Source organism: Dermacentor albipictus, unplaced genomic scaffold (genome assembly GCF_038994185.2).
Source record: "Dermacentor albipictus isolate Rhodes 1998 colony unplaced genomic scaffold, USDA_Dalb.pri_finalv2 scaffold_11, whole genome shotgun sequence".
Lineage (NCBI taxonomy): Eukaryota > Metazoa > Arthropoda > Arachnida > Ixodida > Ixodidae > Dermacentor > Dermacentor albipictus.
Window position 1 is genome coordinate 6302699 of NW_027225565.1, and position 16541 is coordinate 6319239.

General features: G+C 46.9%; 2 protein-coding genes across 2 annotated transcripts in view; both read left to right on the forward strand.

Moving 5' to 3' along the window:
* LOC135905885 (serine-rich adhesin for platelets-like) overlaps window positions 1–16261 on the forward strand; it is a 40218-nt gene extending 23957 nt beyond the window's left edge. Inside the window, exons 2-3 of the mRNA XM_070528234.1 lie at window positions 5704–5800; window positions 14158–16261. Of these exons, the coding sequence (XP_070384335.1) occupies window positions 14208–15860 (1653 nt within the window). The 5' untranslated portion in view covers window positions 5704–5800; window positions 14158–14207 and the 3' untranslated portion in view covers window positions 15861–16261. The remainder of the gene's footprint in view (window positions 1–5703; window positions 5801–14157) is intronic.
* The window catches only part of LOC139051245 (uncharacterized), a 79551-nt gene that overhangs the window by 23833 nt on the left and 39177 nt on the right, over window positions 1–16541 (forward strand). The window lies entirely within an intron of this gene.

Here is a 16541-nt window from a genome sequence, read left to right on the forward strand (position 1 = left end):
ACCACCAGGCGGCTGCACCGCTCCAACCATAGAGTTACTATACTGACTCTAGAGGACAAGCTACCCATAGGGCCCATGCATTAAAATCGGGAACCTCAAGAGCGCCGCCATGTTGCTACGCGCCGAGGTTGCCAGCTCCTGAGACGCTTGCTAAACTTGGTGACAGTAGTCAGTTTTAATCCGGCAACAGTAGCAGCATGGCGTCTCGCTTGTAGTGTTGTGATGTGTGCGTGCAGCCGTGTGTTTGGGCTTTATAAGTCGGTTCTTTATTCTATGTTGCGGGATGGTGTGGGTGTGGTCCATGTTGGCCGTACAGCTGGCAGTTATGCAACCGAGGGATGATCATGTTCAAGTTTCCGGCGGTATGCCGTTTTCAGCGGTCACGCCTTTTGCAGGAGTGTCACTCGACGACGTTACGAGCTCGAAGCTGTGGTCAGATTCCTCGTTGGCGTTCCGTAATTCTCTTCGCACGGGCGCGGTATGTTGCAAAAGCCGCTTTCGCGATCTATCGTCGTGACGATAGATCGGGTTTTTAATTATTATAAGTAATGATCCAGCTGTGGGGCACATGTAACCGACAAACGGAAGTCTCAGGAGAGCACCTGAGATGATAGTAGAGCAGGCGGCGCAGGAACTCCAGGGCACCCGAGGGACAGTGGGGGGATCAAAGCTCGAAGCAGAACGGTACGTAGGTTGGGGCCGCCGAGGCAGGTGTGTGCCAGGGAGTGTTCGCACGGACAGCTCCCCTGGCACGCACAGCCGTGCCTCGCAAGGTCGAGATACTTTAAAGGCACCTGCGCCCATGATCTTTCTTTTGCCTCGGCGCAGTGAGCACGATTAACGAGAATAATGTGGAGGGCATCCGGTGCAGTCGCGAATGCATCATGACAAATGTAGCTCGCGTCGCCTGGCGTCTGTAGTAATATCAGAGTTGGTTGTATGAACTTTATGCATAATACGTATGTTACGGTACCTTAACGGGATGGGTCTAGAGGACGGTGTTGGTAGATTTTTTCGTACCGCCCTAATCCTATACCCCCACTACAAACACACACATGCCCCATTTTTTTATGTATACATACAATTCCTTGCCATGACGGATCATAGCCTCCTTTATTGTTGAAAAATAGAGGAGGCTATGGACCGATTGACCAGTTCAAGTTGTCAACTTGTCAGTAACTGTCGTAGGAATCACTGTAATAAACACAATTCCACGATCGGATTGTTTACTTTCATTTTTTGTTGTAACACTGAGGACTACATAGAACTTCATTTTGTATATGTGAGAGAAGTATGTGGATATCATGAGCTTAAGCCAATGTGCGATACACAGACAAAGCAGCTGCTACAACATGAACTGCATTGAGGGCCACACAACACATACGTAATTAAAGGTGCAAAATATAGGGGGAAGCTTCAAAATACGCTCTGTAGCACTGCAAAGTATAACATACATTGTATGTGTACAATAAATGTTCAAAAATACAATGCATCAATGTCCCATTTGCCTTCAAGTTTATTATGAAGTTCAAGTTTACTGAAGTTTATTATGAGCATATGTACAACAGGAATCTACTAACATACCCGCAGTCAAGGTGGCTGTTCGAGGTGTGCTGGCTGCCTCAGTGTAAGAAAAAGAAATTGGGTAAATGTCGACACCAGTGCCACTGCTTCTTGCCTCTGACCTGCACGTGCCTCTGCAGCATCACAAGTGTGCTAGCGTGGCGAGGCAAAGGAGTCATCCGAGAGAAAGAGTATTGTTTACATGGAGAAGTGGCTGTTCACATTGCCTGTCACTTTCCCTCAAATGTTTCCTTGGCGACTAGGGTGACACACCCGCAGTCAAGGTGGCTGTTCGAGGTGTGCTGGCTGCCTAAACGAAATAAAAAGAAATTAGATGAATGTCGATACCAGTGCTATTGCTTATTGCCTCTTACCTGCATTTGCCTCCACGGCCTCTTGGCTTGCGGAGTCTGTATGTGGGAGCTGCTGTGGCTAGGCGTAGGCATTGTCTAAGCAAAAAGAAAAGGCCATTTAAATGGGGAATTATGGAAATAAATGCAGTTGTTATGTCTGCTTCTTGCACTCTTCTTGCCTAAAAGTTTTCAAACAGTGTCCAGAACACACCAGCACTTTGACTGCTTCTGCTTTTTACCTACAGGTGTTGCTGCGAGATCCTTAGTATGGCTGCGTGCAGCATTGCAACACTTGGTGGAGGCATTTGAAGTGGTAGCCAAAAATATAAAGAATCATCCTTGTCTGCACGAATGCTTTCAATTTCTAAATGCAGTGGTAACTATCACTATTGGTGCAAGGCCCCCCCACATCTATGCGGCAAGTGCCATAACTCGAAACTGAATTTTTCCTTTAGTGTTTCACAAGGCATCTGATATGTCCACATTAGATGTGATGTGTTTGTTTTTATTTATCCCAGTGTGGAGAGAGCATCATTAAATGGCTGAAGTACTATAGCGCCAAACAGACGACACAAGAAGAAGAGTCACGGACGAGCGCTTATGTCCGTGTCTCTTCTTCTTGTGTCGTCTGTTTGGCGCTATAGTACTTCAGTAATATGCACCAACTAGCCCAACAAAAAGTTCTGCTGGAATATCATTAAATGTTTTTTTTATTTTTGCGTGTCTTGTTTTTTGGTTTATTTCTGAATTTACCATGATGCTAAAGTGACTTATATAATGGCAATCAGCTTTTGTTTTGCAGAAAAACAATGTATTTCCTGACCCATTGTTTGACATCCCCTCACTCGCATTATTTTGCAGAGTATTCTACCTATATTGACTTGCTTGACCTCCACTAAAGAGTCTTGCATTTTCAAATACGACTCTTTCCTCAAAATCATTCGACACTTCTCATAATTTCTGTACCTTGGGCTTCTGATACTCTGCAGTCACCATTTTTGCTTGTTTCTGACTAGAAATATCTTCTTTAATTTAGAGCTTAAATTTTACTTTTGGAACACATGGAAGGGCTTGCCATTGCATATCTGCATAAAAGGGAAACATGTTTCATTAAACATTTGCAAAATCCAATTGAAGATTGATGAATGCAGCTTGCAGTGTGACATGACTGAATGAGCCATAAGAGTAACTCATCTCACATGGTAAATGAAAGCACATATTAGTGTGATGCACAAGATATGTTACACTAACGTGGTGGGTTCTCTTGCTTCTACAGCAAAATAATCGGTGCGCGAAAAAAAAATTATTTTTGCATAACCCTTGTACACACTGACTTAAGGAAAATGAGCTGGAGCTGTCCACATGATGTACTTATTTTACCTGCGAGTATGGTCAACAAAAATGTGTCCCAGCTGCTTAGTGGTATTCGGGATTATGTAAGTATTGCATATGTGCCTGTTGTCGAAAATAACTGAATTTTGAAAATGCTCGCAGGGATCTGATGTGCACATCTGCAGTTTATGGATACATGTAAAAGACTCAGCATCAAGTGCAAGTGAACGGTCCCACAGGCCCGGAGTCGATCATGCAAATAGATTCGCTGCACAAATTTGTGACCAGAAAAGATATTCCACACGAAATGGCATGCAAGGAAGTGTTGAAAATATTGTACAGTTAATAAAACGTCTAAGCTATTAATATGTGGGTTGATGCACTCGTTATGCAAAACGGAGGTGAGGCGTGCAGACAGGACACAAGAGTAGAGTATTTACAAGCAAACAACACGAGCGCCGCCCACTTCTCTACACTTGTGTCCTGTCTGCACGCCTCACTTCTGTTTTGCATAATGAATCCTTACCAACTAGCTCAGCTTTCTGTCGTTATAAGTCTCGATGCACTCGATTTCGTCCGCATTACGCACTCGCCTCTTGATTACTTCGTGGCACAGAAATACTCGGCATCAGGCTGTTTTTCTGCTGTGGCCTTTGTAGAAGCATGATTGTTCAAAGTGCAACAATTAAACAGATTCTTTCAGTTGCTAGTGGCTTCGCCAGTACAATTCCGGTGCGCTGGTCCGCCTGTCCAGCAATTTCCTACTGAAGGGAAACCTGCAAATAAAAACACCGCTCCGCATGCAGAAAAATGCTCTACTGTGACGCTTCTCAAACGATTGTGATGCACCACAAGAGCTGCCTACTCGCGTGATATTCTCAACAAGGAGATACATTCGTTTACTTACATGTGAAGGTATATGCCAGACCACTTCGGGGCTTCGGTGGCGCATAACGAAACTACTACGCATCCAAAAAACAGATTCGAAACCGAAATTCGCGTCATCCTTTATTGCATGAATGCGTACATCGTGATTTCCATAAGTCATGACTTAGCGATCGCTTTCTGTAAACTTAATATTAACGTACCACCTTCATAAAGCCATCAGGTATGCGTTTTTAGATGACAAAGCATAAGGTGACCTGTACTTGTTCTCAGCTCTTTCAATAGTAATTGCGCTGGCCACATTGACCAGTAGCAACAGGGCGGCGCCCTAGAGGTTCCCACTTTTCCGGCCCAGCTTTTCCTCTAGAGTTGTTCTACTAACTCTATGGCTCCAACCGCTCGCGCACGTTTACGCCCCGGCCCAACCGGTAATCCGCCCAAAGCAGCCCCGTTTGCCGGAATAGCGAACACGCTAAAAGTCTCTATTGCCGTTTTTTCGGACTCCTGGGAAAGGCATCTGGAGCATTTAAGTGAATTCCTAAGGAGCGCAGTGTTCACTGTGAAAGCAGAGAAGTGTGAAGTGGGAGGAGCTCAATTGAGCAACTGGGACATGTGGTAGGGCAAGGACGCCGCATGCCGTCTGAAGTCAAGGTAGAGGCCGTTGCGGCATACCCGCGACTAGAGTTACTGTATATGCTATGCTACCTGCGGTAGCACATACAGTAACTCTACCCGCGACCCAAGACAAAAACCGATGTACGGGCATTCTTGGGGCCTCACGGGCTACTACCATTGCTACATAAAAAAAAAAAACTATTCCGAGTTAGCTAGCTCGCTCACTAATGCACTCCGAAAAAAGAGCCCACCATGCTGGTATGGGACGAGAAGCAGCAGTATTGGTACCAAAATTTGAAGTCCGCACTCATCAGTCGTCCAATTTTACAGGCACTTGGCTATAAGAGGTCATTCATTGTGCAATGCGATCCAAGCAATCGCGGCATGGGAGCATTACTTTCGCGACATGACGGGGCCGGGGCAAAACACCCTATCGTGTACATTAGCCGAAGACTAAGTGTTCGAGAGGAGGCCTATAGTGCCTCCGAGAAGGTGTGTGCGTGCCTATAGTCTGGGCATGACAAAAAGTGACATGCTACCTCGCTGGCTTCAAGTTCACGTTTCAGACAGACCACTGTCCACTCAAATGGTTTCAGAGCATGTCGCCCCAAAACGGCCGATTACTCAAACGGAGTCTCGCGCTTCAGCAGTACACCTTTGATGTAGTATATCGAAGGGGCAAATATAATGGCAACGTGGATGTCTTGAGCAGGCCATCGGAGTGATGGTACGTAAGACGGGTACGGGTACTCAGTTTCATCTAGAAGCCGTGAAGCATGAGTGGCTCTGCTATTATCTCTAAATATTGGGCTGCTGTGAATGTTTATAAAAGTGTTTGGATGGCTGCTTTGGTGCATTAATTGGATAGGGCAAGTACGTATAATGATTTGCTATACTCGATGACCCTCGGTGCGAGCACGGAGCTTTCCTATGCCCGATGGTTGTGTGTTCACAGGAAGAAGACCACAATGAACCGAGTGCTGGAACTCCAAGCTGCAGTGTGCCAGCAGCATTCGCATCTGGAGGATCCCTGATATCGCGACTGAACAGATGTAAGTTTCTTTTGGATGCGTTCAGTGAGGTCAGGGAGAGAGAGAGAATGAAGAGGAAAGGCAGGGAGGTTAACCAGATATGAGTCTCCGGTTTGCTACCCTACACTGGGGATGGGGGATAGGGGTTAGAAAGATGACAGAGAGGAAAAGGCAAAAAAAAATAAATTTGCACGTTCGGCCTCAAACTGCAGAGGCACACTCAAGTAGTGGAAGACACACAGTAAAATACAATTTCTGAAAGGCAACAGGGGAATGGAAGTCATGCGATATTCGACGAACCATTCCAAGAGCGCGAGCGGCACGTTGTTTCTCATATTTAGCGTCTGAAGGAAAGCTAAGCGTTTTGTCGAAGTACAGAACAATATCTTTCATTTCATCGACCCTGGGAAGGGGAGCATTCCAAGGATGTATGGAACTTGCACGTGGTGTCTTTTCCGCCTGTAACTTAATACTATAATTATGAAAGCATTTACGTGTAGCTTATTGTTTCTCCACCAATTTGATAGCGATAAAGTTCGTTTTTTACAGCGAAGGTGTACTATATGGCTACCCGATTCGTCCGTCCGTCCGTCTGTCGGTCTCCTGTACGCCGAAAACTCATCCGGCGCAACCGCATGCGCATACGCGATAAAAGAGAGAGAGAGAGAGAGAGGCGTGCGATTAGCCATCACAACCTATAGTCGGATACAACTTTAGAAAAAAGGGGGCGTTTACTCCTCCGAGGCGGATGCACACGAGCATCCACCAATGGGCGCGCACTCTGGACCGACGTCATGCGCCGGCCGGCCGGTGACTTCGCCGCTTCGGTCATCTGGGCGGGGCCTCCCCTTTTTTCTAAAGTTGTATCCGACTATTATAGATAGCAGAAGGCTTGTTTACTCCGTTCCATGACGTCATGCTACCTGGCCCGAGATTTGCATTGACAAGGCTGGCATGATGAAAGCGGTGACGTCAAAATCATTGTTGCCTACTTGGGAGCATCCCCATTAGTATAGAGTTTCTCACTACATTACCTCGAGGGAAATCTGGCGCTGCTGCGCTGTGGTATGCATGGGAATGCCGGTATATTGTGGATTCGGATTGGCATCGTTCTCGTAGAGACAGGACACCTTGAAGACGCGCTTGGCAAGTACCATTCCGTCTGTCACAATGATTAATTTTCTACTAGAACAGCACGTGAAAAACTGTTTTAGCTTTATTATTACGCGAAAACATGTTTTGTTTAACTATGAGAACTTGTTATTGTGTGTACGACTACATGTTACGTAAAAGGTATCAGCGGGCCGCTAAAGTTGGAGGACAGACGACAAGGTTTGCGCTCGCTTTGAAACAGTTGGTCGTCTGTTCTTGCTTTTCTTCGCTTGGTCATGCATCGTGGGTGAGTGAAGATGTAATATGCGTGAATGGAAACATTTTATGAAGCTTTTACTTTGAGAACGCGTTATTCGCGTAGCCATATCCACGTTTTAGACGAAGCCTCTTACAACACCAGCCAACATGAGCCTCGCAGACACATATACCGTCATTCCCATGACGGCACGGTGCCCCCTTAAGAAACTCCCATAGACGGTGGCGCCTGATTTCCCTCTAGGTGTTATAGTGAGAAACTCTATGGGGCCAGGCAACACGACGTCATGGATCAGAGTGAAAAGGCCTTGTGCTATCTAGGTGGTGTTGGATTAGTTGCGCCAGTTGTGACGTCGTTGCTCTCCGTCGCAGCCGAGCGCACGTGCAGCAGTTTCTCCAAGGTCGACCCAAATAGGTCGCGAAGCTTCGGGCGAAAAGCAGTCCAGTACAAATTGTCACCGACATCAGCAAGGGTGAAATATTTAGCGCGCACAGTCGACAAGGACACAGTAAAGCGGGGCACACGAACGCTTCACTGTGTCCTGGTCGATTGTGCGCGCCAAATATTTCACTATGAATTCGTACCAACTCGCCCAACTATCAGTTATGCAGCAAGGGTGGTTATGGAAGCAGCGATTGAACCGCGACTATGTTTGGAGGGAACAAACATTGGGAAAGAAAAAAGCGTTTTCTAATTCAAGCGAGGCACAGTTAGATTCATTCAACGAAAACAAAATTCCTGATCAACGTTATATCAAGTTCTTGACTGACTGACTGATCAACGTTATATATTCGTGACGAGCTAAGAAAATACAAGTTTATTTTTTTATTATTAATAATAAATGCATTTCTTTTCAGCGCCCATCGTTACAGGGTGGCGTAGACGCCGCTATCACTCGCAGTGCAATGCACCTCTTGAAATGCGCATAAAGGCGCGCTGTTAAATTTCACTTGTTTAAATACGCCCCCCTCATACGGTGTGCTTTTTTTTATCGTCGGATTTTGTCTGAATTTGGTGACGCGGGTAGCTTCATCGCTTCTTAACCTGTTCAGTCAAAAGTGGTGAGTTACGACCGCCAGATAATTGTGTAGTTTTCGTGCGACTGCGCTGTTTGACGGGCTTGGCATCCGACGATAGGATCAGCGCTCTACACCCAAAACTTTCGTCAGCCTCCAAAGAAAATATGTTCTGTGCAGGGGTGCGATTTCGACAACCGTACGGCAGGCCTTTTCCCCTGCATCGCTTTCCGCGCTGAAAGTTCGAAACGCTCATCAAGTCGAATGGCGGGACATTTGAATATACAGTTGCAAAGGCAGGCCAAAAGAAAAATTTCGCGCCTTCGAAAACAAAATGACGTCATTTTTGTTTTTTTACGGATATGGTGTCACATTATTTTTTTCTTCCGCCGGAAATGTTCCCTCCACATACACATGGCGCTAAGCCCCATGAACCGCCGATGAACCGCCATGTTTTGAACGTATGGGTATGGTGGCTAGCATAGTATGGGCTCCTATGGAAGCTTCGCTACAACGTATATTTACCTTGGTTTCTATTAGGCTCCGAAATGGGTAGCCCGCGCGTCATAAGTACTCCTTATGCGCAGGCAGCTGTCTATCAACAACGCCGCGAGCAGAACCGGGAACGAGCTCGTATACGCCAGACCAATGCCTCCTTTACTAGATGCCAGCCGCGTTGCTCGGTTTCCCATTGCGGCGGCGGTTCCCTTAGTTCATGGCCTCCGCGATTCGCAGCAACGGCGCGCCGCCGGAGCCGATCGCGAAGGCCACGCTTAGTTGAAGTTAGTTCAGCATAAATTTCGTGAGGCGGCGCTCGTTGCCTTTTCAACTTCCGGCGGATGCGGGCTTCCGAGATGGCAACAGACTCCATGGTAATCTCCGAGGCCGCAGCACGTGACGGAGACGTCTGCCACAAGCGGCGCTCGTTGCCTTTTCGCGGTAATTTGAAAGTAGCGACACTCTCCTCCACTCCCGCGCTTTCCTCCTCAATTCTCCTCGCCCGCCGGCTGTGCGCGCTGCGCACGGCACGCTTCGCAGGCCATCGCGCGCTCGCCGGCCCGATGCATTAGCTGGCACCCGTGATCGCACCTAACTTCGGGATTTTTTTCTCGCCCTATTATTAAACGAAAGCACTAGAAAGGGATGCAGTGTGCTTGACTCTACCATGACCCACATTTATCACCTTCTCGTTTGAACAATGAGAGCGCTAAACGTGCGCGTTTGCGGCATGAATTAACAATCGCAGCGTACTGTATATAGCCCACATTGGCTTTGATATCTTTATACTGGTCACTTCAACAGGGCAGAGCTTTAATTAGCACAGTATTTAATTTAAATCTGTACATTCTTTAATATTTTTCGACGCAGTGACGCTCCGTTAAATCCAATTTCAACTAGCGCTGCATTTTCGCGGAAGTACTTTTTATGACACTATCTTTTTGCAGTCGAGCCAGGCAGAGATTGCGGTAATTTAGTTGGACGTCATTGCGCGCGTGAAGCTTCAGAAGCAGGGCAGTGGCCGCAAAAATGATGCGAAATTAGCTTTAACGTGATTATGGATTTTTTTAGGGGGGGGGGCATGGGAGGAGGGGTTCAGTCCTAAAAGGCTTGGGGCCTCGGTGTAATGCATATGCCGCGCATTTAATACCCGGGCTATAGAAATTTCATTCCTGCTTGAAAGAGAACAATTTTTTTTCTAGTTTTTCGTGCTCTCAAGAGAGATATATTTTTATTGACTACTGTAGAAGTGAGCGTAGCCAAGGGTTGGTTTGAAATTTATGAATGATTGCTCACGGCAACGGACGACTAGATTAAGAGATGGGAAGATGATGCTGTCTTTGTGACTTATTCAGTGTGGCCCATCGAATGCATTCAATTAGTGCCTCAGACGCCCGTGGTGATGCAATATTGAGCGCTGTAAAGGACGATAAGAAAGGATTTAGCCATTCTGTGGCTGGGTCGGTTTCAAGGAAACAATTCGTACTATTTTAGAAACACAGAGCTTAAGAATCTGACGTTATTTTGATAGCATAACTAAATAGAAGTTGTAAAGATTGCACCTATGGCGAATGAAAGTCAGCCTTAAAAGTCAGCCTTCTGCAGTATGAGCGGCTCAAACTGATCAGTATCGAAATGTAGCTGCAATGTTATGCAATATTGTTAAGAAAACCTGTGCTAGCAAAATATACTCGCACAGAAAAATTCACAAAACGCTATAAAGTTAATTCCAATGCACCTCAGGGAGGCTTTCGCTTGAATCAATTTTTAAAGCGTAGCTAATAGTCGGCTGCGTAATTTATTAAGGCCCACTCGAACAGAAGCGTGATAAAGAAGGGTTTCGGGGTTTTTAGTGATCAAATAAACCAAACTGATAAGCCTAAATTAATTTTTGAGGTCACGTGTACGCGCGCTAAGAAACTTCTAACGCTGCCGTATATAGTGCCCAACGGCATCGTTTTTTTCGACCCCACCAAAGCTCTTGGGCACACGGGAGATCGACATGCTTCCTATTCTGCGCCACCGTTAGAAGCACGTGTATATACTGGGAAAAAAATACGTACGCCATGGAAACATTTTAGCGGGAAACCCACACCGAGACTCGGAAATTAAGGCGGCTATAATAGGCGCAACACACAGCAATGCCATCAAGTGGAAAGGATAACATTCGAAACGACACACAATGATGAGCGAATTAAGCAACATTGTCAGCCTCTTGACGAGCTCGCAAGAAGTTTCAAGTATACAGACTAGTTTATGTACCAACCAATGCACAGTACCTCGCAGAGGACGGTGTGATTCGTCGGAGTGAACTCCTTACGTCCGATGTTGTGAATCCACTTTTTTCTGCGACTGATGTCGTTCTTCCCTCGAGGAATTGTGAAAAGCATGAAGCTATTTTCACACCGGCTTGTGCACTGAAATGCGCAGCAACCCGGCATAACGCGGTGCGAAATGCAGAGTTCGAATTAGATGAATAAAGCTCGACCCGCGACAGAGGAACACGGCCTGCCCATGGCGCTGAAGAAAAACAACAACACAAGCAAAGCGACGCTTTCGCGCGCGTTTCCAAGGCGACGGCTGGGGCCGGCCGCAGCGGCCAATCGTCGGTCAGAAAAGCGCCGAGTGGAGAGGCGGGAAGGAGGATGTGCGAGGGTTGGCGGCGCGGCGGCAAAGTTCACAGAATGGCGCTACTTTCAAATTATCAAGGGGTTTTATTTCGCGGAGGAGAGTAAAGGGAGAGGGCCAGGAACCGAGTTTACGGACAACGCGGCTGGCATCTAGTAAAGGAGGCATTGGCCGGACCGATGCTGCAGCCCGGGCACAAGAACAGGCTCGTGCAGCGGAGCGCCAGCAGCAACTGAGTACCGAGGATCTGGCAGCCTACGAAGCCGTCCTGTAATGAATCGTCGGGATCAACCCAGTGATAACCACCGGCGCCGCACGTTTCAGCTTCGCTGATTAACCAGAGAGAGAGAGAGAGAGAGAAAAGAATGCAAAGGAGAGAAAGGCGGGGAGGTTAAACATCTGTACGGAGTGCTTGGGCGGCGATCTTCATTTTTTTTTTTTTAAATGCAGTCGTAAGCGCTGTTGGCAGTCTTTAAGGCGTCAGCATATAGAAGGAATGAAGAGTGTTGAACTGCTGACGAAATGTCATTTATGAACGGCAGGAAGAGAAGAGGGCCAAGAACATGTCCTTGAGGAACTCCGCTATAGTGACCTCATAGCTTGACAGAACTGTGTCCATTAATGCCAATAGAGCACGTTCCATTGCTTGGGTAATTTGATAAAGATGGAAGAAGGTATGTCCATTTGCGTGAGCTTCGTAATGAGGTGCTCGTGGCAAACTACATGTAATGCTTTACATACGTCAAAGTAAAGAATGTCTAATTGGCATAAACTATGTACCACACTGGAAGCATGGGTCACAAATCTTACGAAGTGCGTCGTTATGTAGCGCCGTGATAAAGAGCCATGCATGCTGTTCATCTATTAAAATATTCTTAGCACGAATAGAAACGAGAGAATTCAATACAGATTCAAACGCGTTGACGCAATAATAATAATAATAATAATAATAATAATAATAATAATAATAATAATAATAATAATAATAATAATAATAATAATAATAATAACGTTTATTACCACCCAAAAATGCAGATCAACATGAACAGGCCAGTCTAAGCCTCAGTTGGCTTGTAGGCCCGTGCGCATGAACATGATACACATGGTGAATGAAATATAGACATTGATGAGACATAGAGAACAAAAAAAAAATGACTATGGAAAAGAAGAACAAGGTAACATTGGTTATTCCACTTACAAGAAATTAAAACAATAATCATCATAATAGTAATAATACTACTACTAGTAATTCATAATGTAAAGAGCTACTATTATTCTGCGCGCTAGCAACGCTGACCTCAATATAGTATCATGCTCAATTTCACGGCGCGCTGTCTGCTATTCGTTGTCAGTGTCGCCGGCGTCCGTAAGCTACATTTATGATTCCAGTAACGCGGACGTCTAAAAATTGTGTTGAAATGTTTTCATCTATTTTGCAGAAATCGCTGTGGAAGTACACACTTTAGACTGCGCCAAAATAGTGCGGGTCCTTAAACGGCCCCACACCAGGCCCCATAGCAAATTTCGGTTATACGCTGGACGTTGTTACGCGTCCTCAAGGGAGCGTTCTGCCGCAAATTTTTTTTTTATCGGCTCATTAATAGCCGAGGTAGAAATATTTCACTGCCGCGAACCCATGATTTCAGGAGGCGAGCTTCACTGCCAAGCGACACAGTCTATCCACTTACCCCGTCTAGCCAGCACCACCTGGTCTAGCCTCCGCAAGCGAAATTCTTTCCCCGCGTTCTCCTACACCGGACCTTGAGGATCGCGTAACGCATACGTAACGGGCTCTGCGCCTTCCCTTTTTTTTCTCGCTTTTTTTGCGGACGGCGTCGCGTGCGAGCTGTTGTGATTGTCTCTTTTCGCGCAGCGCACGATTTTGCGCGCTGTGCACGAGGACGCCTTACTAGCGGTATAAGTCAGTACTAAACGATTACTGAGGCAGACACAAGCAGATCACACAGAGCATGATCCCGCGTTGGAACATGGTAGAATATGACACAGTTTCGGTGCCTGCGCGCGACTGCACGACGTGGGAACATGCAGACGAAACGGAAGTAATCTCTTTTGCTGCCGTGCGAAATAAAACAAAAACATGCAGACATTCGGTTCGTGTGTTTTTTATTTCTCTAAGCTTTATTTTAGTTCGTCTATTCAAGCAACATATTCCACAAATAACACATGTTGCCTTGAATAATTCTCGAAGTCACGTGTCATCACGAGCGACGTCACAGTGCAAATGCGTGTACGTAGGTGCACTAGCACGTGTACGTCATCCTCCGGCTTGGTGCGCGGCGGCCGCGAGAAGAAGGGAAAACGGCGTTCGGTTTGAAATGTCGGGTCTTTCCGCGGCGCGTAGCGATGTAATACTTTGCAGACACGATCGTTATCGCGCAATGTATGCTCTGCGCTTGCCAGCTCAATATGGCCAGACCTAGCTGGTGAGAGGCCCTTTAAAAATGGCACATGGTTCTTTTAAGAACGTATGATATTAACTATCCTCGTCGGCGGCGGCCGAACTTCGTGAAGATACCATCGAAAATTCAATTGCATTGCCGGCACTCACGTGTGCACGTTTCAGTTCAGGTACTTGGCAAAAACGAGCGAAGAAAAAAAAAAGCAGGTTTGTGAGTAACAATGATATGGCAGTTACAATCGTTTGCTATGACGCATATTTTAAAGTAAAATAAACTGACTCACTTGAGGACAAGCCAAGTTGCAGGAATATCTACTCCGCCAGAAGCGCATCATTTGCGCAATAATATCGGAATAAAAAATTACTTAATCGCACAAGTTTGTGCACAGCTGTCACGCTGCCCATGCGCGCTCATGCGCTCTCTCGAGGAACGCGCTCATTCCTGCAGGCAGCAGTAGCGTGGGAGCCTTCAGACCAGTCGCTGCGTGCCACAAGGCCATGGAAACAAGCAGCACGCAGACCGTGTTCGGTTTTGGCTGCGGTCTCGACTGGCGGCCTACCTCGTTCGTGGAAGCCATCGCCTCTGCGCACGTGTGCAGCGCGTGCAAACTGGTGCCCCGTGTATTGGCCGCGTTGCCCTGCCACCACCGGCTTTGTCCCCAATGTTACGTGCACGACGGGAAACAATTGAACCGCTGTCCGCGGGACAAGAGAGCCTTTGATCAGAAAGACGTGGTTCTCTCGACCTTCAGTGCGGAAAGTATTCTCAGTCGCAAAGTGCGCTGCTGGAACGCGGAGAACGGTTGCGATGCCGAGGACGCTGCTTCCGCCATGCTGGAGCACTTTTGCAACGACTGTCGATTCCACGCCGTGAGCTGCCGCACCTGCGGCAGCACACTGTTGCACCGGGAGGTCACCAGTCACCTCGAGAGCTGCTGCTCACCCGAGGAATCGCCCGCGGAAACGTTTGAGGAATCGCCCGAGGAATCGCCCGAGGAAACGTTTGAGGAATCGCCTGAGGAATTTGTTGAGGACCGTTCTGAGGAATATTCTCCCGCGGAATCCCAGGCGGCGTACCTTTCATCTATCTTCGAGGAAGTGCGAAGAAGGTCAGCTGACGGAAACGTGACAGTGCTGACGTGGCACTCATCGAGCGCGGAGCGTCCTAGTGCCGATACACCGGAAGAAAAGGTTGCTGTAGAAACAGGGCAACCATCAAGCGGGGAGCACCCCGCCTCCGATATAATCGAAGAAAACTTGACTGTACAAGCGCGGTACGTACCAAGCAGCGAGGTCCCCACTTCCGAGAAAGAAAGTGACATGACGCGGCTTTCTATGTCTGTGAGCAGTACAGTGGAAGGCGCCTTGCCAAGCGCGAACGGGAATTGCGGTCTCGAGACACTTGCCTCGCCTGGTGAAATGGACAGCGTTTCGGTAGATAACGCCCCTTCATTAAGTGCGGTTTCAACACAAGAGCCTAGCATGACTACGGACGCAAAGCTACGCGAACTGACAGGCACGTCAACTAAGGAGCAAGACAACTTTAGCGGCACTGCCGTTCCGCAGCCCTTGCAGGGCACAGAAGAAGCTTCTGCTGCAACGTCCAGAGCAGTTGACGAGGCCGACGACAGTGTTGGTAATATTGATGAAACTAAGCCTCAACTTGTTCTGTGTCCGGGTGTTAATTTGGAAGTATTGATGGACATCGAAGAGTGTTGTGAATTCACCATAGAAAATTGGTCTTCCTTCGCCGCAGGCAAAACTCGACCTGGTAACCGAAATGGTCGATGTGACTGTGGCACGCGCCTTTTCGCTTACGGATATGTGATCGTTCCGAAGGTGGTTGTCTCGTACAAAGTAGGTTTCGTTTGTTTTAACGTATATGCGTTTAAAGGCCCCGATGGTACCGTTTCTGATTATCCTTTAGATATAACGTTCAGACTGCGGATCGTTCATCCCACTGATTGCACAAAGGACCTTAGACTGTGCAAGGACGTTATTTGGCAAGTGCCTTCTCTGGACACGATAATGGGTGAAAAAGTGCACTGTATGTGGGGCAGTCAAGAATTTGTGACCGTTTTAGACATTAGAGAAGGCGGTTTCGTCGCAAACGATAAAGTGCGCATGCGTTTTAAACTGACGCCATGGTAACTAAATTGTGTTGCACTGCGGGTGCGATAGCGAGCCGCCTTGTATTGTACTGGCCCTCTCCCCCACCCATCTTCATAACCAGTACTCTTGTTTAGCGCTTTTATCCGTGCTTCGCGCAGATTTTACTTTCTGACCATTTCGTCTTGGGCATTGAAGCCGACGATAGTTGTCTGCATTTTTTTTAAATCTGCATTTTAAGAAACCGCTGAGCAAAACCAGCGGTGCGCAGTTCTGCATCGAAAGCGCACGAGTCAGTCAGTTGCTTGTGGCTGAAATCACCGCAAAGTGTAGGATGTGCAACAGAACGTTGTTTTACATTCAGTTTTAAATGTAATCCTAGAGTAAGTCTATCGTGAATGTATAGGCAACACTATCTTAAAGCATAGGGTCATAAGACAATGGGCATGCAAAGCTTCCGCGTAAGTGACTGTTTCGCAATTGTGAACTATTCCAATAAAAAAAAGAAAACCGCATGGGTCAAACTTTTTCCAGTGCACCTACGTTTTTGTTAGTAGGTAAATTTGCTCTTCGGACAATGGACGACACGAAACAGAGCAATGACACAAACGGCCGTATATATTAGTCTAGTGCACACTCTAAGTATGAATGAATTTTTACCGCTATAAGTAAGCAATGTGCATCGTTTATCTCGAAGGCAGCACAGTGTTGAAGGTTAGGACA